The 21,576-nt window shown below is 43.6% G+C and overlaps 1 protein-coding gene and 1 long non-coding RNA gene across 6 annotated transcripts in view; one reads left to right on the forward strand and one right to left on the reverse strand.

Annotated features, from left to right (window-relative positions):
• LOC122412679 (uncharacterized) overlaps positions 1-6,283 on the forward strand; it is an 86,030-nt gene extending 79,747 nt beyond the window's left edge. Inside the window, exon 7 of the long non-coding RNA XR_006261419.1 lies at positions 5,782-6,283. This is a non-coding gene — a long non-coding RNA (uncharacterized lncRNA). The remainder of the gene's footprint in view (positions 1-5,781) is intronic.
• Positions 1-21,275, reverse strand: part of blo (bloated) — a 104,762-nt gene extending 83,487 nt beyond the window's left edge. For 2 of the 5 annotated variants that reach the window (XM_043422419.1, XM_043422415.1), the window contains exons 1-2: positions 20,595-21,269; positions 6,853-7,319 (exon numbers count right to left, since the gene is read on the reverse strand). In XM_043422419.1, coding sequence (XP_043278354.1) covers positions 6,853-7,045 — 193 coding nt within the window. In that variant the 5' untranslated portion in view covers positions 7,046-7,319; positions 20,595-21,269. Of the gene's footprint in view, positions 1-6,852; positions 7,320-20,468; positions 20,534-20,586 lie in introns of those variants that run through there. The other 3 variants (XM_043422417.1, XM_043422416.1, XM_043422418.1) reach the window with 3 other exon arrangements.
• Between the last annotated feature and the right edge of the window lie 301 nt (positions 21,276-21,576).

The following is a 21,576-nucleotide window of genomic DNA, read 5'->3' on the forward strand; positions in this document are numbered from 1 at the left end:
GAGAGAATAAAATCTTGACTAAGAATGGCTCTGCATGATTTCCCATTTTAACTGTTCGTGTCTCGTGTGCATGGCACAATATACTTATAATATGTACGTGACACAGTATCCATGGCTGTTTAACAGAGAGTACAACGGATGGTCAGCGTAAGATCGTAGAACCGTAGCTGAGATACCTCATAAGATAGTGTATACACGTACGACTTTTTTTCCTCTTATTTACGTTGTTTTTTAAAATTTTTTCTTTTTCTTTTTCAATTCGCGGTTAACATATAGTGTACAATGTATGTGCAACGATGATGGTGCTGGTTGGGAGCCACGAGTGAAAGAAGGAGCGAGCGAGAGGGAGAGAAAAGAGAGCCCGAGACCACGAGAGGCCTTATGAACGATTTATGTTCAATTAAACCGCCTCGCGCAATCTGGAGTCTGACACGAGGGTAAGAAGGAACAAGGGGGAGGGAAGAAATTTTCACCCGGTGAGCTACAAGGTGGCTGGGAAGTTGAGCACGAGCCTCCACCTCCTCGGGAATGAGGGAGAGAGAGATGCGAAAGATTCTGAGGCTTATTTAAGAGGAATAGAGAGAGAGAAAAAGAGAAATCGTGGCGGCAGGTGTGCCTCAGGGGGCGGCTGCACGCGCGGCTCTTCCACTTGGACCCTCGCGGACTCTCTCGCGCGCGAGGTCGTGTCAGAGATAAGGGAGAAAAGCTGGTATGTGTGTGTACATGTATGCATGTATGCAATGAGATATGTAGCTGGAGAGAGTGAGAAGGAAAAGGACGATATTCGAGCGATCCGCCGCTAGGCACTCTCGGATGAAAAATATATCTGGTAAACGTTCGGCGAGGACGAGATAAGGGATGCCGGCGTAGAAAAAGTCTATAAGAAGTACCGGAAGTGTTAACCGCCGCTTGGAAAGGTCGGAGAGGTTGCTTCGTGGCTCTGACCCAGCACACGTCCGAGATGACTGTGTCTCTTCCCCTCGCTCTCTTTATCTCCGCCTTTCCGCCTGATTCTTTCCCTGAATCTTCTACGAATGTATTTCCTCTTTGCAGCTTAAGAATTTCCTTCCCTCCGTAGAGTTGAATGTAAAATATATAAAATTAACCGTAGGTTCGGAAAATTGGAATAAAATCTTTCCGATTTTCCACGCATCTCACTCGAGATCGCATCGAATCGAACGGAGCGCAAAGTTCTAATCTTACGGAGAGATTACTCAGGGAACGCGTACGTAAAAACAATAATTTTCCGACGCCGTATTAGCGTGAAACTTTAATGCGGATACCTTTTAAGGATTACTTCAAGGGTACTCGCAAGAGGACGAACCACGTGCACTCGCCAATCATTTATTATATAACTATATCGAGAGTGATCTATCTCTGTCCCGTGCGCATACGCGTTCTTCAAATTGCCCGGAAGTGAATATATGACGCAGAGAAATATTGGCCGCGTATATACGGTCGTGAAACGCCTTCGCTGCATACCCGGAAGTCTTTTCGTATTCCCATTTTCGTTCTGCCTCGCGCGTATTCCCATATATAGAAGCGATATTAGTCGTCGCACGAAATAAGGGAGACGAAAAAGCTGGCAAATTGTTTGCACGTGATAAGAAGTACTGCAAGGAACGCGTCGCCGCTTGTTACGAATAGTTTTTGGCTCTCAAACACGCCACTCGTATTTCGATTTCCTTTTATGTTCTGCGTGTATGCTTTCTTTCGAAAATGATTCATGATCAGATTGCCTGCTGGTGTGCTCTTAAACGGAGATGAATGACGACGTAAAGCAAAATTTTCTCAGTATCGGATGCTCGTGCGCGCGCGAACCGACCATTTTCATTCAACGATACTTCGAGCCAATCAATGGCGAAGAATTTTCAGTGATCCGAGTGAATCCGTTCCATTGGATTCTCGATGTTGTAACGCAGCGATGAAAACAACTCTGGCCGATTGAACGAGCGCACACACTCGTAAGGGAGGCGTGAGAACATCGAGGTGTGAATTTTATTGCCACATTTACATATTTCTCGCAATATTAAGAGTGAAAGTCTAATGATCGTTGGCAGACTTTTGAACGCGCGTTTCGCACGATGCATGTGGAGAAAAACCTCAGGGCTCGGGGCGAATGTGCTTCTCGCTACACACACGGAATTAGGCCTCTTCGTCCCGATATAGTAATGCCTGATTTACGAAGAAAAAAGGTTACGCTCATTACGGTTTTTTCTCAATAATAAATACATACATTTGTTTCGCTCATTATTATATTCATCGTCCGAGTGGAGTCGAGGCTTGCGCAATGCTATTTTTGTAGCCTGCAGGATCTGCAGTTACCTCAGTGCCTGGGCACCGAAGGTCTCAGCGATGGAAAAGGAGAAAAAAGAGTGAGACGAAGCGCGAAAGTGGTACGTGGAAGTTTTATGAAATTGAGAGGGTCAAGAATCGCAATTTGTTAATCGGAAGGGCCCGTGCATCGGGCTGCATCGATACATGCATACGCACTGAGGGGGACGCATATTTGCACGCACCATTCAAGCTGGTATACGTAATAAGTGAGTGTGCTCCTTCTCCCTCGTACTCAGTTTGCTCGAACGGTCGTACGAGCAAACTGCAAACTGCCAATGAGTGAAAATAATAGTAAAAAAAGAAAAAATGGAAAGTAGCTGCTCGGAGCGAAAGAAATAAGCCGGAAAGCTCGCTCCGCGACTGGAGCTGCGGAAGAAAGATGGAATGTGCGCGGAGGGGAAAAAGGAGGATCGAAGAAAAAAGAGATGAAAATCGCTGAGGAGGCTCTCTGCTCTTGGGGTAAGCGAGAGAACGAGCTTCATGTGTATATATATATATAAAACTGCCATTGATTGGAACGTATATTCACCCGCGAGGCAGGGGGTTCCCTGCACTTTTTCAATGCACACCCGTGCAGACACATGTGCGCACAGGAGATCGCGCAAAGCAAGAAACTCCGCGGTGAGAAACTCGGGAGAATTTCTCTCTCAATCCTCCGAGCCGCCTTCCTTTCTCTCCCCCTTTCTATCTCCGAGAATCCCGAGGGGGCTTTAAAAATCAAGGAATGGCATAACTGAAAGCGAAAGGACTCGCGAAAGATGAGAGGTCAAGTGGACAATGAAGATAAATATGGCAATGTAAAGTATAAAGAATTGTCAAAATGCCACCAGAGATATGCACGTTAAATTGTACGCTCGGGGAATTTCATTGGACCTTCTTCCTTTTATTTCATCATTCGAGCAACAAAAACCTCTCCCGTCCTCGGGCCGACTCGTACATCATTGTATAATCCCTAAAATCAAATACTATAAGAGTGCGAAAACAGGATCGACTTGTTAAAATCAGAAAAGAATCACACGCGTATTAACTACGAAATCGCTGATTATTATTCATATTCAGTACTTGGCTGGACTATTACCACGAATGTCAGAGTTTCTCTTGTAAACGTTTCGTGTACCGAGAAGACATCGAATCCGATTAATACAGCGATAAATTTTTGGCTTGCCTCAAAGATGAAAGCTGAGAAGGGGAAAATGCGAGGGGAGAATTCTTTCGAATCTAATTCTCCAAGAATTTATATCCCTTCGTTGATAAGTTGGCTGGTCATACCAGTTTCAAAGGGGAAAAAGAATGATCTTCGCCTTGGTGAAAGATTTAAAGGATGTAACATTTGAAGGATCGTTCTCTGAAGAATTAGAGAAACACAAGCAGAGTAATCTGGGTAGATTGGACTTTGTATTTTCGATGCTCCCCTCGAATTTGTTTTTTTTAACGACATTCTTCGATGCAGATATTTAAAATGATACCTGTGACATTAAGGCGCTAAGTACCGCGTGCCCCGTGTCCAAAGGCTATTTATCGCCGACGATTCTTTTCTTTCGATATCTTTATTCGAGGTCCTGTGACCCGACACCCCATGCAAACTCTGTCCAATTCCTTCTGCGTTTCAAATTCAATTTAAAATCCCTCTGGCATAATCCTACAGAGAGGAGCAGAAGAAATATAAAAAAAGGAAATGTCTCGCGACTCCCATTCGCGTTTTATTCACGTTCCTCACGGCTCCTTTTGCGGGATAGACGCGCGCGATATTACTCGAATACATAATCGAGTATGGAGCACGATTCGCCGGGACTTTAGGCTGGAGGGCGAGGAGAAATAAAAATGAAACGAAATGGCAAGTTCGCCGTGGCGTTGCGTTAACAAAATCGATCATTCCCGCGCGCCTACAGTTTTTGTTCTTCACGAAAATTCGAATCACGAAAAGAGTACGAGCCCAAAGATGTTGCCTCGAGACCGAGTCGTCTCGGATCGTTTTCCACCAAATTCGTTTTCTCCAAATTCATTGTTCCTTGTGACTGACCACCGCAAGAGCAATGGTCCCCTAGTTACGATAATGTACGTGGAAAACGTGGACGAATCCTCGCCGGCTCACTCAGGCCGAGCCCCAGGGAATCCACAGCAGTTTGCGCGCCGCCTCTTCCCGAGCATTTTTGCCCCGCACATACACGTAACACACACACACACACACACAACGCACGAAGAGGTCTTTCTCTCTTACACGTGATCACGTCGTAATAAAGCAGAGTGTCCCGTGTCTGCACCCGATCGAGCCCTGGGAAACCGACGCCGTGTGCTCGCGCTTTGCGGCTTATAAAGCTCGAGGGCTCTCTAGCGCGCGAGCTCTTCCCCATGGAGATTCCTCTTGGATAACGTCGAAGGGCTAGCTCATGACTTTACCCCTGTAACTGCGACCGAGCGGTGAACTCTCTGCCGGCATTTTTTTCCCGCAAATTTATTCTTCTTTGACGCAGTCTCTAAACGAAAGGGTGTAAAAAACAATTTGAACGTTTCTCGCATTCGGGAGTGATAAAAATAGTCTCCGGTCACGAGCAACGACTCGCGGGTACTCAGTCACCATTTTTTCCTCAGGAATATCAATGAATCATGTTCTTTGTGAAAGAACACGATGTAGTTGAGTTCATTACACATTAGACTCGATTAAACGACGTGGGAGTTTGTAAAAAGCTTGTTTCCTTGTTGTTTTTTCAACTTTTCGTTTCTCCCTTTAACGCCGACACTAATTTGACTGGCACGACGTACAAGCACGTCGGTGCTACAAATTGTCATTAAAATACTCGTTGCACGTACGAGAGCACTACGTACACAAACGATTTTGAATGTGTATACACGCAGAGAGGCCGGTCGTTATGAAAGTCGATTCTCGTGACGGGGTCTGAAAATCACGCGTTCACGCGCTACTTGTTGCCGGTTGTTGCTTTTGCCAGAGCTATTAGGGGCCTAACTGCACGGTGGTTACCCCCGTGGCCTGTTGCTCCTGCTTTATGCCTCCTCTAGACAACGCTCTCTCGTGAAATGTTCCCTTCTCAAGCTCATCCCCAATATCTATATATCCGTTTTATATATGTATAGACTCGAAAATGTATACACATATACATCGATATGTATATCTATAGACGTATGAGCATGGACGTAATGCAAGAGGGAGATGGCGAGAGCACAGGAGGTTCTCTCCTGGCCACGATCATAAACTCGGACGGATGCCACTATAAAATAATACAAACGCCCGGGTATTACGATAGTAACTTCGCGTTTAGTAGCCATTAATTTCATCGTCCAAGCAACGCCAGGCCTTTTTATTTTCCATTCGTACATATGACTATAGATATTATTCGTATATATATACATACGCTGGCTTCGTAATATTTATATTTATCGAAGGAATATTGCATCGAGAATCACTGTGTCACTTTATCATGTTCGAAGATCGTGTCGTTCGGTGCAAAACGCAGCGGCAACTGCGACGCCAATCTCGATGATGGCTCGAACAACGTTTCTCATCGGTACACTCTCTCTGGCTGGAGATTTACGAGATCGGGTGGGAGGAAGCACTGCTGCGGGGAGGGCTCGGAAATTTTCATCGCACGAGTGCAATTGTTATTGGTGGCATCATTTATTGGGAGCTTGCTGAGCTTGGGAGTTTGGTGAGGAGAGTGAATTGAAGAATTTTTTCTATGGAAATATTGGATTGGAATTGTCAAGCTGTTATTTAAGGAGGTTTGATTGGGGGCAAATTTCGATTTTATGTATAATTCTTTGCTCTCCGAGGCTCTGGAATGGTATATTGAAGCATCGCCGGATTTTACACTTTCGATGCGCAACAATGATGTTCGGTGAATCAAAGATCTCTCGCAACAACAATCGCACACAACTATTTTTCGAGGTATTTTCATGGTCGATGGATTATTGCTTAATTACGAGATTAATAAATAAATATCATTAATTGGTAAGTTTGAAAAGAATTGTTGAGTCCTTGCACATTCACACCAAACCCAGGACGAGCCCCATAGCATAACGAACAAGAGAAAAAACAACGTTAAGTCGATGCGATAAAATAAAATTGCGTGAATACTTTTTTTTTTTTTTTAATAATAAGTTAAAACAAAAATAGTAATAATGTGAAAAAAATTTCAAACACACGGTAAATCGGATTAATGTTTCAATGATTTAGTTAACGAGCGAGTCCGTGGCGCGAGCACACGGCTTTGAGAAGTTAGACAATGAGTTATTAGGCGGAGTAAATAATGCAGTAACGCTTTGGAGCTGGTAACGTGAGTGGGCTGCTTGATTATCGAATTGTAATCCATAAAATAAAAGAATATTCGAGAAAAAATTCTCGGTTGATCACGTGAATTATGATCACAAAATAACTACTGTTTCGACGATACCGTGAATTGGAGAAAAAGCATAAAAAAGTTGGGATATTCGCTCAAGCAGCTCTCTCACGGGGTTGATTTATTTTTTCTGGTTCACATGGTGTGATTTGCTTGGACTCACCAATTCTCTTGACGTGGACATCGCGATTGAATGAGACGCTCCTCTCGGGGAGCTTTCGAGTAGCTACGGGGGAGCCTGCAGTCGAGAGTCGGGTCTCGACGACAATCGAGGCAGTATGGACCTCGCTCGGAAGATCCCCGGTTTCGCCTTCGTTGGCCGATCTCAATGATTCCGATCGCTGAACTTCGGGCATTTTTCTTTCGCCCTTTTACTTCGGACCATAACACACGTCCACTAAATTCGTCCGGAAGACTCCCAACTAAATACGTGTCTCGATATCGCACCCTCAATATATTCAGTCTCGTAAAAAAGTTTCACTCGCACGAGTGTATTTCGTTTCGTATTTAATGTTCGTTTTCGATTCGTCGTTTCGTTCTCCCCTCTGTCATACCCCGTTAACTTAATCCTCCCCGCAAATCGTTTCTGCGCCTCGTTTTCTTTCTTTTTTACCTTCGGCGTTCGACGACCTGCAAAGCGAACAAGCAGAAAGCTGTACCTAATTCTGAATTCTCCTCGCACCATTTTTTACAAGCTTTATTTTCTTTTTTACATTCTTTTCCCCCCTCATCGCCGACTCGTTCGAGGGACTCGTGTTCTTAAGTAATTTTCTCGTGTACGAAAGCGATCGTGATGGAAATAACGATGACCAACATTTTAATATGACGCTTAAAAATTTATTTGGAATCGCACACGACGCGATGAGCTTTCACAAACGATCTATGCACACGCCACATCGAATTATTGTTATCATCCTCGTCCTCGTGGTTATCCCCTTGTTCTGCTTTAGCGTACTCGCGCATAATCGTAATTATCATCGCATTGCATTATCCTACACTATTTATTATTTCTCATTTTTATTTATTTATTCTTCCGCCTTTGACATCGACTCGGGATCGTAATTGGAAAAGAAAAATCGTAAATAATAATGATTACGCGTATAGAGAATGCATTTAAGCGAGGCTCGATGATGACGTTACGAATTGTGTCCCACCGCGCGCTTCCTCTCTCTCTCTCTCTCTCTCTTCCCCTCTCTTTGTTCCTCTGACGCGGCCAAGACGCAAAGAGCGTCTCGCAGACGCACGTAAGACCCGCGATGACGGTTCTCGTGCCTCGATATGTAATAACGATTGAGAGCATGACGCGGTGAATATCGGCGCAGAGAAGCCTTAATACGACAGTGCGATGATTGAAAGATGAGGATGACCGATAAGTCGACTGGAAAACGCACGCGCGGTCTATAAACGTCGTCATGGACATTCTCAGACTTGCCTTTAGCGCTGAGCAAACGATCGTTTCCGGTGCAACAACCCGATGACACTGTTCGCAGTATATTCGTACTATTTGACGCTTTCGATAATGGATATTGACACACATTTTCTCTTGTGAGCTTCGACACGATAGATACGTTAAGAAATGTAAGAACAAATGCGCGGCAAAAGGATGAGTGTGGAGAGTGGGAGATAACCCGGTGTTCGGGTCGTGCGAGGCCCTTCGACAGTACGACGCGAGGTCTTGTGATAAATACACGCATTATCGTAATTATTCTGGTTGAGTTATTTTATTAAACCCTGGTTCCTATATTGAAGTTCTCAAGTTTATAAGACTCTTACAATCTCAGAAGTGGGATATGAACAATTAAAACGTACAAAAAAAAAAAAAAAAACTTAAAAAGGAACACGAGACCTTGGAATTCGCGGCGTGGGAGAAAACGAAAACGTGTTTCAAAATTACGGTGTTGATTACGGTGTGCGAGAGTAAGAATATTGTAGCGAAACGGGCGTGGCAATCTCGGCTAATTCGCGTATAATTTCGACTCGAATTTTATCGTAATTTTTGAAAACGTGTTTCTTTTCCTTTCCGAAGCATCGGGTAACGGGAAGAAAGATCCCAGTCCAACGGAAGTGACTGTGGAAAAACAACAATTAAATATTGGGAAAAGTTCATTTTTAGTGAGATCACAAGCTGAGAACGGATGGTCAGCGACAAAATTTCAACGGTGATTGAATATAGAAAAGGTGAATTTCTTTTGGTGCGATCACAAAGCTGGGAACGGACAGCCAGCGAGGAAATTTTGGTGATTCAATCCATGTGAAGCGAAGGCTAAGGAAAATCGCCTTTATTGTTACGATTGAACATTCGAAAACTGTGTTGAGCATAACGACGAACTCAGAATCACACGATCGGTGGCATGATCTCCGATCTACCATAGCGGTTTTATTTACGTTCTTCGAGAGACTTCGAATTATTTTGGATACTCCCGCTCGTAGAACAAGAGATAGGAAATAGAAGGACACACGAATTCTGGCGAATCGTGCATGTGAGTGATCGACCAGAATACGTCGAATACGTCGGTAGGTGCGTGTGAGTAGCGTCTCCGTGTTCGTAAACGTACCAAGATAGTCGGTGTGTACATTCGTGAATATTGTGGACAATAACTGTATACCAGTGTGCTTCTATCGACCAGCCTTACATATATCTCAAAACAGTGAACGACGGATAATTCAAAGTTATCGGGAGATAAATATTCATCGACATAAAATGAAGGAACCAAACGAGTTTACAGTTCCTCAGTTAAAGGCGAAACTCCAGAAACGCGGGCTCTCATCAGCTGGTTCGAAAATTGAACTGATTGCCCGTTTACAGGAAAATGACCCATCCGGGGAATGGAGACAAGAGTCGGAGGAATCAGTGAGCTCGGGGGAATCATCGCACCAACATGACCCGGTATGTAATACACCGACGGCAGACGCACAGAGAGAACTCGATTTGTTAAGGCGCGAACGCGACCTTATGCAGCGAGAACTCGAGCTCGCACGACGAGAGCTCGAGCTACTTCGAAGGGGGAATTCTCCAGCAAGCGTGGAAGGGCAATCAAAAGTCAATATTAAATCGCTTTCGGATCTAATAAGCGAATTTAACGGGACACAAAATACTTTTTCGAATTGGGTAAAACAGCTGCAACTATTGAAGAACTCATATGACTTGGACGACCATTCTAGCCGGATTTTGGTGGGGTCAAGGCTTAAAGGGAAGGCACTCGACTGGTTCCATTCGAAGCCCGAACACATTGAGATGAGTCTTGATCAATTGCTGGAGGAAATGCGAACAATGTTCGATCATCGGCCAAATAAAGTCGCGTTACGCCGACAATTTGAGAATAGAATCTGGAAGAGTGGGGAGACTTTCAATGACTATCACCATGACAAGATTATACTAGCTAATCGCGTAGGAATACCACAAGATGAGATAGTTGATTATGTAATTGATGGGATTCCAGACCCACGACTTCAAGACCAAGCCAGAATGCAAAAATTTGATGACACGACCTCGATACTAGAAGCTTTCGAGAAAATTGCACTTCGTCCGTTCAAGGGAGACGGGAAAAGTGGTAGCAGACATGATAATAACTACAGGACGGGTCAAAAACAATCATCGATGGTGCCCGGTACAAGCAGAAACGTACGCGGAGAAACAGCGGACCAGCGCTCAACACCGAAGTGTTTCCACTGCCAGAAGGAGGGGCATTTGAAGCCTCAATGTCCCGAGCTTCCGAAGAAAGAAGTTTTCTGTTTTGTTTGTGACCAACCCGGCCATTTTGCGCGAGACTGCCCCCATAAGCCTTCTCAAATCAGTAACGTTTGTCCAGCACCCAGTGAAGACGATGAGTATCACAGAAACATCCTTTATACTGTGTATCCTAACGGGGGAAAAGAGCGAATCGAGTTGTTGACATTGTTAGACACTGGGAGTCCTATCAGTTTCGTTAAATTGAAATATATCCCAGGCGATGTAATAGAGGTTACGGATGATCAAACTAGTAAATTTAAAGGAATTAATAATAGCAACTTAGTCGTTCTCGGTTCGGTCTGTCTCGATATTGAGATGAATGGAGAGTCGCGAAAAGCCAAATTAATGATTGTTCCTGATTTCACCATGGTATCTTCGGTAATTCTAGGTCGCGATATTTTAAAGATGTTCGGTCTTAGTTTGAAGGGAGAGAATACCGAGTATGAAACTGAAATTGCTAACATCGCTAATATTGATATCTCGTCATCTGGTGATGACCCTAGGGATCAGTTGGAAATAAATTCCGCACTTCCGATCGATGTACAAAAAAAAGTCGAACGACTATTCGAAGAAAGATATTTGATGCCTGAACGACCCGAGGTACCATTGGTGAAGACGGAATTCTCTCTGTCTCTAACTAGCGCTCAACCGTTTCGGTTCGCGCCTCGCAGGTTATCGTATGTTGAAAAAGAGCAAGTACGCGAAATTGTAAACAGACTGCTCGAGAGAGGGATTGTTAGGCCTAGCGAGTCGGAATACGCTTCTCCCATTGTGCTCGTGAAAAAGAAAAACGGTGAGACAAGGATGTGTGTCGACTATCGCGCGTTAAACAAAGTTACCGCTCGAGATAATTACCCCCTCCCACTGATCGAGGATCAACTCGATGTTCTGCAAGGAAAACAGTATTTTACAATGCTTGATTTAAAAGACGGGTTCCATCATATAAACGTCGCTAACGATTCGATTAAATACACCGCATTTGTTACCCCTTTGGGCCAATATGAATATGTGAAAATGCCCTTTGGACTCAAGGGTGCGCCGACCATGTTTCAGAGATGGATTAACCAAGTATTGCGAAAATTTATCGAGCGAGGCGATATAATTGTATACCTTGACGACTTTATGATCGCGACAGAATCGGTCGAGCAAAATCTAAATATACTCGGAGAAGTCTTTGAAACGCTTGTGGCTAATAAATTGGAACTTCGCGTTGATAAATGTCGATTCTTATTCACCACGGTCGAATATTTAGGCTACAGAGTGTCAAACGAGGGGATTAGCCCAACTGATGATGGAATCGCCGCGATTCAAAGATACCCAGTACCGAGAGATACCCGAGGCGTGAGGAGCTTTTTGGGCATGGCTTCGTATTTCCGGAAGTTTGTCAACGGGTTCTCGCTCATAGCAAAACCTCTGCACGAACTTTGTAAAAAAAATGTAACGTTTCGATTTGGAGAAATCGAACTAAAAGCGTTCGAAATGCTGAAAGAAAAACTCGTTCAAGCACCAATCTTAGCGATTTATAGCCCTCGCGACGAAACCGAGCTACATTGCGACGGTAGCTCTCGTGGTTATGGTAGCGTTCTGTTTCAACGGAAATCAGACAACAATCTACATCCTGTGTTCTATTTTTCGAAGCTTACGAGTGAAGCCGAAAGCAAGTATCATAGCTTTGAATTGGAAACCCTTGCGATTATTTACTCGTTGCGAAGATTCCGAATCTACCTACATGGAATCAAATTTAAAATAATAACGGATTGCAATTCTCTGAAAATGACCCTCAATAAAAAAGAAATTAACCAAAGAATCGCTAGATGGGCCTTGGAATTAGAGAATTTCGATTACGAAGTCGAACATCGCGCGGGAAATAGAATGCAGCATGTGGATGCGCTTAGCCGTGCGACAAACGTGTTGGTGGTCGAAGATAATCCGTTCGAAGTGAATCTCGCTGCAAGTCAAGGGCGTGACCCGGTTATTAAAGACTTGAAAGAGCTACTAGAAAAAACCGAACACCAGCATTTCGAAATGAGAAATGGCCTGGTGTACCGTAAGGAAGGGCAGGAGTTGATGTTTTATGTTCCACAAGGAATGATCACGCATGTTATACGGAAATGTCATGACGAGGTAGGACACTTATCAGTAGAGAAGACGTGTGGTGCAATAAAGTCTACGTATTGGTTTCCAAAAATGAAAGAAAAAGTGAAAGCATATATTCAAGACTGCCTCAAATGCATTGCGTTTAATCCGGTCACGGGAAAGACGGAGGGATTTTTACACAGCATTCCGAAAGGAAATGTACCCTTTACAACGATACACATCGATTATTATGGACCGATTGAAAAAGCACGACTGATTAAGCGCCACCTCCTCGTCGTGATAGACTCGTTTACGAAATTTGTAAAGCTCTATGCGACAAAAACCACAGCGACTACCGAGACGATTAAATATCTGAAACGCTATTTTACTGACTACAGTCCGCCGAAATGCATTATCTCCGATCGGGGAACGAGTTTCACTTCCCACGAGTTTGGCGAGTTCATTAGAGAAAATAATATCAAACATATTGAAATTGCAACTGCGTCTCCACAGGCCAACGGGCAGGTCGAGCGCGTAAATCGCGTATTAGGACCGATGTTAGGAAAACTAATCGACAATGACTCAGGACGCTACTGGTATAAGGTTCTAGATCAAGTAGAATACGCGCTCAATAATTCGATTAACAAATCAACCGGTGAAACCCCGGCAAAGCTTCTATTTGGTATGAACCAACGTGGAAAAATCCAAGACGCGATAAAAGAATATGTTGAAGACACGATAGTGAACAAGACACGCGATTTCGATGCATTACGAGAAAAAGCTGCCGAAAAAATAATGAAATCACAAAAATATAATGAAAAAAACGCTGATAAAGGGCGTAAGGAAGCACACCGATATAAAGTTGACGACTTTGTCATGGTGAAAAACTTCGAGAGCGCACCAGGCGTGCCTCATAAATTGATTCCGAGATTCAAGGGACCCTACCGCGTTATAAAGGTTTTACGTAATGACCGCTATGTCATTGCTGATGTAGAGAACCATCAGGTTACCCAAAAGCCGTACTGTGGTACCTGGGAGGCTAAAAATATGCGACCCTGGTGTTCTCAAGGAGATTTTGACACTGACGAGATCGAATGTATAAGCGATTGATCACTGAAAACGAGTAAAAAGGGAAACGATAAACGAAAGAGATTTTGACACTGCCATCTACGCTATGAAAATAAATTTAAGTTTATAATGTAATACATAATTGACGCCCGAGACGGACGTGTGTCAGGAGAGGCCGAACTGTGAGCTTCGACACGATAGATACGTTAAGAAATGTAAGAACAAATGCGCGGCAAAAGGATGAGTGTGGAGAGTGGGAGATAACCCGGTGTTCGGGTCGTGCGAGGCCCTTCGACAGTACGACGCGAGGTCTTGTGATAAATACACGCATTATCGTAATTATTCTGGTTGAGTTATTTTATTAAACCCTGGTTCCTATATTGAAGTTCTCAAGTTTATAAGACTCTTACACTCTCGGCGTTTAATCTTACGGAAAAAAAGATGGTGGCGAGGTGAACGTTCGACTTTTTATGAGCCGATAACTACTGCACGAACACTCCTCAAAGTCAATCTCAATGATCGCTTGACTAAAGAACTTTTGCTACAAAACTCTGAAACGTTTACGAGTTTAGAAAATAACGATTGTGAACGACAGACTTGTTCACAGTAGCCTACGCGTCTGTTTTCCGATATTTCTGATACGGAGCTGGAAGGAAGAAAAACAGGAGAAAAGTGGACGGCGAGTAAGAATAACTGGGTGAAACCGGAGACGCGAAAAATGCCGCGGTCAGTTGCACGTGGCGAAAAATTAAAATGCATCAGATTGCTCGTCGGTTTATTACGTATCACGTGGCGTCCCTCCATGGTACTTTGCTCTCGCCTTTGCCTCGACTTCTTCGTCGCTTTTTTCTTCAAAGATACAAGTCTCGCGTGCGTCTCGTTGTCTCTGGGATTTCGTGGCCGCCGAGACGGAGCCTGACTCTTTCCCTCTCGTTTTATATTTTTCTTCACGTGCGTCAGAGAATTATTTATTCAGCGATGCTTTCGGCGCGAGCGCAAGTCGATGTTTTTTTTTCTCTCCCCCCCCCCCGAGGGATGGCATTACTCAAAATTTAATTATGGAACATACCTGACAAAGAGACAGAGAAGAAATGAGAAGGAAAAAGCGAGGGGAGGGAAAGATGGACGTCAAGTGTGCCAAGACTCTCGGTGGATAAGAGCGATAAATCTGATCCTTGTCCGGAGGTTTCGTCCGCATGTGTATAAAACCGAATGCATATGCGATTCGCGAATTAAAATGCACCACGCGTTTTGCGCACCCCGTCGCGCGTGCGCGCACATGCACTTCTGGCCGCAGTTTGAAATCGCGCTCGCGCTTCGCCCTTGAAGACAATGAGGGTGACCCCGACACTGACAGCCCAAGGCCATTCTCTACTTATGCTTTTGCCACTTTAACGAGTTCCACTGTTCATACATCTGCGTGCATATGAAGCTATTATAGAAGAAAACGAAGAATTATTCTGTCCCAGTGCGACTGTGGTGGGAAATTCTTGGCTCTTGTTTAGCTCGAATATTCCTGAGTGCGTTATGATAATCGGAAAATCTTTCGATTCGTTCGTCGTTGCTCAGCTTTTTAAAAAATCAAGCCATTCTGATGTCTATTAAAAATGGAGTTATGGCGATTCGTGGTAAGAAATGACAGCTCTGAAGTCACCTCGTTCTCGTATATCTCAACTCAGAACCCCGTCGCATAATTCACAGAGTTTATTGTGCTTGATATTCTCGTGCAAGTTGGGTTCCAGGGCTGTGGAATATGAGAGAAAACAGAGCGTGGCATACGCACGTATGATGCTAATGGCCGAGGGAGAGATAAATGCCATGGCACTAAGCAAATGAGACGATTCGGATGGTCGCGAGATTCATGGTCGTGTGAGCGCGATCGTACAAGAATAAGAGGATCAGAAACAGGGTGGGAGAATGGGCCGGTGAACGGATTGAGAGATACATTATGCTTGGACTCTCTGCTGTGAGGCAGAGCTTCTAGCTTTCAACTCAAATCAGACTCACCGAGAGTCCTCGGGGAGACAGCGAGGGAGAGAAATGAGAAACGGAGAGGAGGAAAGAGGGGAACGAGAAGAGAAGAAGAGAGAGATTCTCTTTAGCTCTCGTGCCGTATTTGGTGAGACCTCGACGAGTGGCCGTTTCTCCACGAGGGGGCGATCTCGTTTCCTCGATCTTTCATACTCAACCGACCCTCTCGCAATCTCGAACGTCTTCAGTCTCTGTACTTCACCGCGAATTACACCCTGAAGGAATCATTTTTTTCGTACGAATTGCAAAGTTCTTTGAACAGCTTGACCGAATCATTGCTGCGTCTTGCGATTCGTTTTTCTTACTGCACGGTCTTAGAATCATATACTTCTTCTCAACGTGCCATGCGACCTTTTTCGTTCGATGATCTCATCAAAGTGGTATTCTCGAGAATTTCTGTTTTCCAGAAATGGAATCCCGAGACTTTGGAGGCCTCTGGACGCTCGAAACTCCACCTCCGCTCGATCTAATCTCTCGTCTGAACACTGCAGATCCATATCTACTTCAGAATTTTTTCAAAATTTGCGAAATTTTGCTTGGTCCTCAAAAAAAAATCACGTGCGTCAGTCCCATTAATCTTTGACTGGTGAATGGAGGAAATTTGTTCAAACTGGACATCGTTCGTTCAGGCAAATATTCAAAGTATGTAAATAAGTTCATTAGTCTCTGCGTCTGGATCTGACCTTGTCTGACATCCCCAGGTCCGTATTTACTCCGAAATCTTTCTCGAATTCCCAAATTTTCGCTCGTTTGGAATAAAGTTACGGAATTTTGTCGAAAACAATTTTTTCAGGCTGAATATCAAAGTTCATTTCACCACACGAATAATCAATTCGAGCTATTTTATGGCTTCGTTTTATTGATTTATTCATACAGGACTTTGCGTTGATCTCTGATGCTTGTAAGATTAATTTCATCTCGACGAACCACCAAGCATTTTTATCCTCCTGCTCTGATAAGCTTCGGAAAAAATGTTTTTTGTCTATTTTGCAGAGTATAATCAGCGAAGTTGAAAACGGAATTGCTTTTGCGGGGTTATCGATCATCAGCGTGAGACTAAATAGCGAAAGTAGCGTAACCTCTTTCGCAGGCAAATTGTAATTGCGGTTGGATCATACGTTGTCCGCGTTCGATAACAGTTTCGGTAAAAAGAGAGAGAAAGAGCCGTTTTTATATAAACCTGGAATAAATTCTAAGGCGTCGTTATCTCGTGGCGACTTTTGAGCAAGCAGAAATTCTCCCTCGAAACACGGATCTTTCTGGTTTCGGTAAGCCATTAACAGCAAGAATATGAGAGGAGAGTCCAAATAAAAAGAGAATCGTTACGATAGCTCTGTATTAGTTAGCGGAATCGTAAAAAGAAGAATTTTTATTCGCGGAGCTGACAAAACGCGTATGGTCAAGTGGGTGGGGTATGAAAAACAACAAAAACAAAAAAAAACAGGCTGGAATGGAAGATCCGTGTTGACTCGTTTCGGAACTCGAGGTTGTTCCTTCCCTAAATGTTATCCGGCCCTATACACAGGCTATTTCAGACAAAGTAAGACTAAGTAACCCCAGAACGTTTTTCAGTATGCTCACCGTACAAATGCCTTATAAAAAGAAAAATAGAACGCGAGAACCCGGGGCTAAATGTCTGCAGCCTCGTACCATAATTGAACGCAATTATCGTAAGTTTTAGAGAAAAAAAACGAGACGATTCGTACCGAAAATTCTTGAGGCAAAAACCGTTGCAACTTGCTTGAGGTTCCCCATACGGACGAGGCCAGCACTTTTTTTTATTACCTACGAAACAAAATGTCAGTGTGTATAGTTGCGATTTGTGGGTCTTGTTCTCTCTCCTCTCCCAACTGCTTTTTCACCAAAGTCAAAAGTCTCTCTATCACGCTTTTTTTTACAACCCGCTTTTTATTGGAGGGCATAGTGTGGCGAGAGTTGAACGAGGACTCACCGAGAATCGAGTTAAATTGATGGGACTTGTTTTTACCTCGTTGAATTTCTTTCGCGACTCTTCACGCACACTTACCACACGCGGCTGTTCATCACCTATTTCTACGAACACACATACACACTCGCACCGATATCAAAGATAAACGTATACAGATATATTCGTACTATTACGTCCGTATGTATAAGTTCGATTCGAGCGAGATGCAGCACGCAAGTTTCGCGCACTTTACGCTTCATATCGAGCCTCCCCAGTAAAATTTACGTAAAACGCCAGTCTCCCTCGTAACTATGGATCTCGAGAAGTTCGCGTCGTACTCCGGAAGGCTTTTTACGACTTTTTAATCTCGTCTCCCACCTTCGTATCTCTGTGTCTATCCCTTTCTTCCCTTCTCTTTCAATCTCTTTTTCGTATTTTCATTCTCGCCTTCTCCGTTCAGACTGATGATGAAAGCCTGCCATCAATGAAATGGAATGATACCGATCATTTAAAGTGTAGCTCATAGAACGCTCGGAATGCTTTTACTATGATAAAAATATAGATAAAAAGCGAAAAACAACACGCATCGAATCGAACCAACGGTTGATTCTGTGGAAACGAAATTACGAGCTGTGATTCCATTATTTATAAATTCTTCAAGCTTCTTCACGTTTTGGCATTCGATCCTAAGCGAAATTCATTTATAATCGATTCAACGTTTAATACTCTAAAATAATCCAAATGGAAATGGTGCCGATATCATTTTATTTCGGAAGTTTATCTAACCCTGTGCGGTCTAACGATTCTCTAATTGGATATTCGAAAGCTACCATTAAATCCAACTATCCCTGATAACGATCAATTTCATTCCATCCAATTTGTTCAACGGTTTATCAATTTTGCCATTAAATCGGATCGCTAACCTTAGTATAGGTACAAACCGAGAAATCGAAATCATAAAAACGATCGATGCGGATAAGATACAGAAGCATTACGCGGTCCAATTTTTATTGGATGGCTTCACCCAAAATTCTGCACAACTTTAGTACTGAACCCGGGCACGAATCGTTATCAACTGCCTCGTATCAACGACGTTCCGCGACGTTATTTTTGGATGATCTCAAAAAAATAGTGCACGTCTTTGAGACAATTATCCCATGCAGCCTTTCGGCGAGTTTTTTCCTATTTTTTCGAGTGGCTCGCCCCCCCATGGCACTCGTCGAATCGGATCAGCAAATAGCCTTACCAATATATACGGAATAGAATTTCCTCTGCACGAGAGTCACTTAACGAAATTCTTCAATTGAGCGCGATCTCGGGAGAAACGTAAAGGTCAGAGGCTCTTCGAATCAAAATCCGGTGACAAATCAGAAATCCGAAAATGACAAATCAGCTTGAATAATTACGGAGGAACGTCTGAGAAATGGTGGTAAAAATGATGCAATGATTTTGGACATTTTTGTCACGAAATCTAATGCTGAAAGGTCCTTTGCTCGTATAGTTAGCTCATCACTGAGCGAACGGACAGCTACACGACATTCAACACTCAATTGTTTGAAGACGACTATAATTTATGGGAGAATGAAAAAATCAGTGTCGAAGATGCTTTTTCTCTCGTGTTTCTTCGGCCGATGTACTCGGAGAGCCTTAGGATCGATCTCTTTCCTCACTTGCCTCGCTCACGTTTCAGTCGACTCGTAATAGGAGCTTTCGGTACGTTTTGAAAAGGGGCTCGAGCACGACTCAAGAGGCCTTGAGATAAAGTGTCGAAAGTGACGTGCCGCGAGGAGCTTAATGGAAAAAAATGTTGGACGATCTTCATTGACTGACAACGTAGGAATCGAGCTGGCTCCGAACGTTCGGAAGAAAAATGAAGGATCGAACGGTCGTTGAGAGAAGAAGAAAGAGACGATAAAAGGGCGGGGAATAGAAGGTGTGGATGGAAAAAAAATTAATAACCTAACAAGCCACGAGCGGAGGTGAGATAAGCGAGGAGAAACGAACACCGCACGATGATCGGTCACACTTCTCGTCTTTTATTTTATTTTTTATCTCTTTCGATTCTCCGGCTCCCACCTTTTCTTGACACCTGCAGTGAGATAACCCACGTGTAAATGCTCGAAGGAACAAATGAGAGAAGGAAGAGGAACAAACCAATAAAAAGTTTTGTCTCGCGGTCTCTTTCCCGTTGAAAAGCCTCAGAGACGATTGAAAATAATGTTCATTTTTCCTTGATGATTAATTGTTGATCCTCCTCATTAACTCCATCCTGTTTCCGTCATGAAAAACATTTGCCGAGTCTCTTTATAGAATCTGTTCAAAGCGTTCAAGCCACGTCCATTAAAAGTAATATCTTGATTAATTCCCGATGATAAGACGGTGAGATTGTTATTGATTTATTTTTAACTTAATGAGGGAACACGCCCGCAAGAAAGTTTTCAAACTTTTATCGTTCCCTGCAGCATTACTTTGCGACATTTTTACCCTCTTTTCTGTCCCCCCTTTTTTGTATACTCGCAGTGTTTACTCGCTCTAAATCGTCGATTTAATCTCGATATGACGTGTGCGTAAACCGGTGAACAAATCGTTTCACAGCGACCCGCGAGAAGACCCTGCACCCCATCAATTAATCTCAATCGATCGATCTCAAAGCTCGTCACGATTTCTCATAACGATAACGAAAACCTTCCCGACGCTCCTTCTTTATACGGTTATGTCACGAATTAAATGATTCGTAATACGATAAGGCTCGCGCGCGGTTACTACCGAACGTCGTGCCAGTGTGTATACAAACATTCCTGGCATCATCGTCGATCGGTGTTTTCGATCGGAGCTAAATAAACAGGAAGAGGAAATCGTCAAGAGCTTTGGATCCTCCGAAGAGATTCGATTCGTTAGATCGACGATCATCTTCGTCATTCGATTCGATATTTTTTTTTTAATCTACCCTTTGCCAGACCCGATGACGAATTCTCGAATTTCCCGATAAAAAGATGAAATTTCTCAAGAGTCAAATATTATCGTTATAGAGACAGGCTAAAAGCAGTATCACTGATGAAACGCACTAAATTACCTCCACTGGCACTGGTTCACTTCGAGATCGATAAGTAGCTCCGGCTCCACGATCAACGATCGCAAATAATAATAAAACAATAATAACCAAACTGCTTGGGGAAAAATCCTCACGATAGTGTAGATCAATCACTGGTGTATCAAGAAACAAAACCAAATAAATAGAACCAACAAAGAACTGTCACTCATCGATAGCTGGTCATTATCGTTGCCGATAAATCGTCGCACCCACGGTTACTTTTTACTTCGATCGATGCGATCCATTTCCGGTTCTTAGCACTCGTGATCACTTGCGATTGTAAAACGTAACGAGATGGAATAATCAAGTCTGAGTAGTTTCGATCGTCCGGAATAAATCCTCAGATTTTCGGAGCGAGCCGGCTGTGTGCGAGAGAGTGAAAAACAAAAAATTACTCTTCACTCCGTCATCGAAAGAGTGAAAACGAAGGATTTATGGGTCTCGGTAACACACTCGCGATCGATACTTTTGCTTCGTTGAGTAACTTCGTAAAACCGACTCGTCGATCGTGGATCGGTGACAGGAGGAAATGATAGAAGATTTAAAAAAAAAAAAAAAGAACAATTAAAAAAAAAACAAACTAGAAATGAAGTACTCGTCGTACATTCGTACCTCGGAGAACTGGGCGTTTGTAAACTCGGTTGGCACGCACGTTCTCCGCCGAGCGCCGAAGAACTAATAAAAGCTGGGGACCAGGTTGAAACTGCGGAGACCGCTTACTACTCCTTCCACCGATCCTGCTTTATCCCTGTACCGGCGCGTTGGTTGAGCGCGCCGCTGCTCCTGTTGCAGATCTATGTATATATACATGAATATATAAGATTTGCCGGTGGATGGACGGAAGAAGGCGTAAAGCCACATTCAGAGCTGGAGATGGACAGAGAGAGAGAGAGAATTATTGTAGCAAAGTGATGAGAAAACGAGATCGCTCGACGAGAAATGAGCGGAGCGGGGAACGGGACGA

This window comes from Venturia canescens, chromosome 6 (assembly GCF_019457755.1).
Source record: "Venturia canescens isolate UGA chromosome 6, ASM1945775v1, whole genome shotgun sequence".
Classification (NCBI taxonomy): Eukaryota; Metazoa; Arthropoda; class Insecta; order Hymenoptera; family Ichneumonidae; genus Venturia; species Venturia canescens.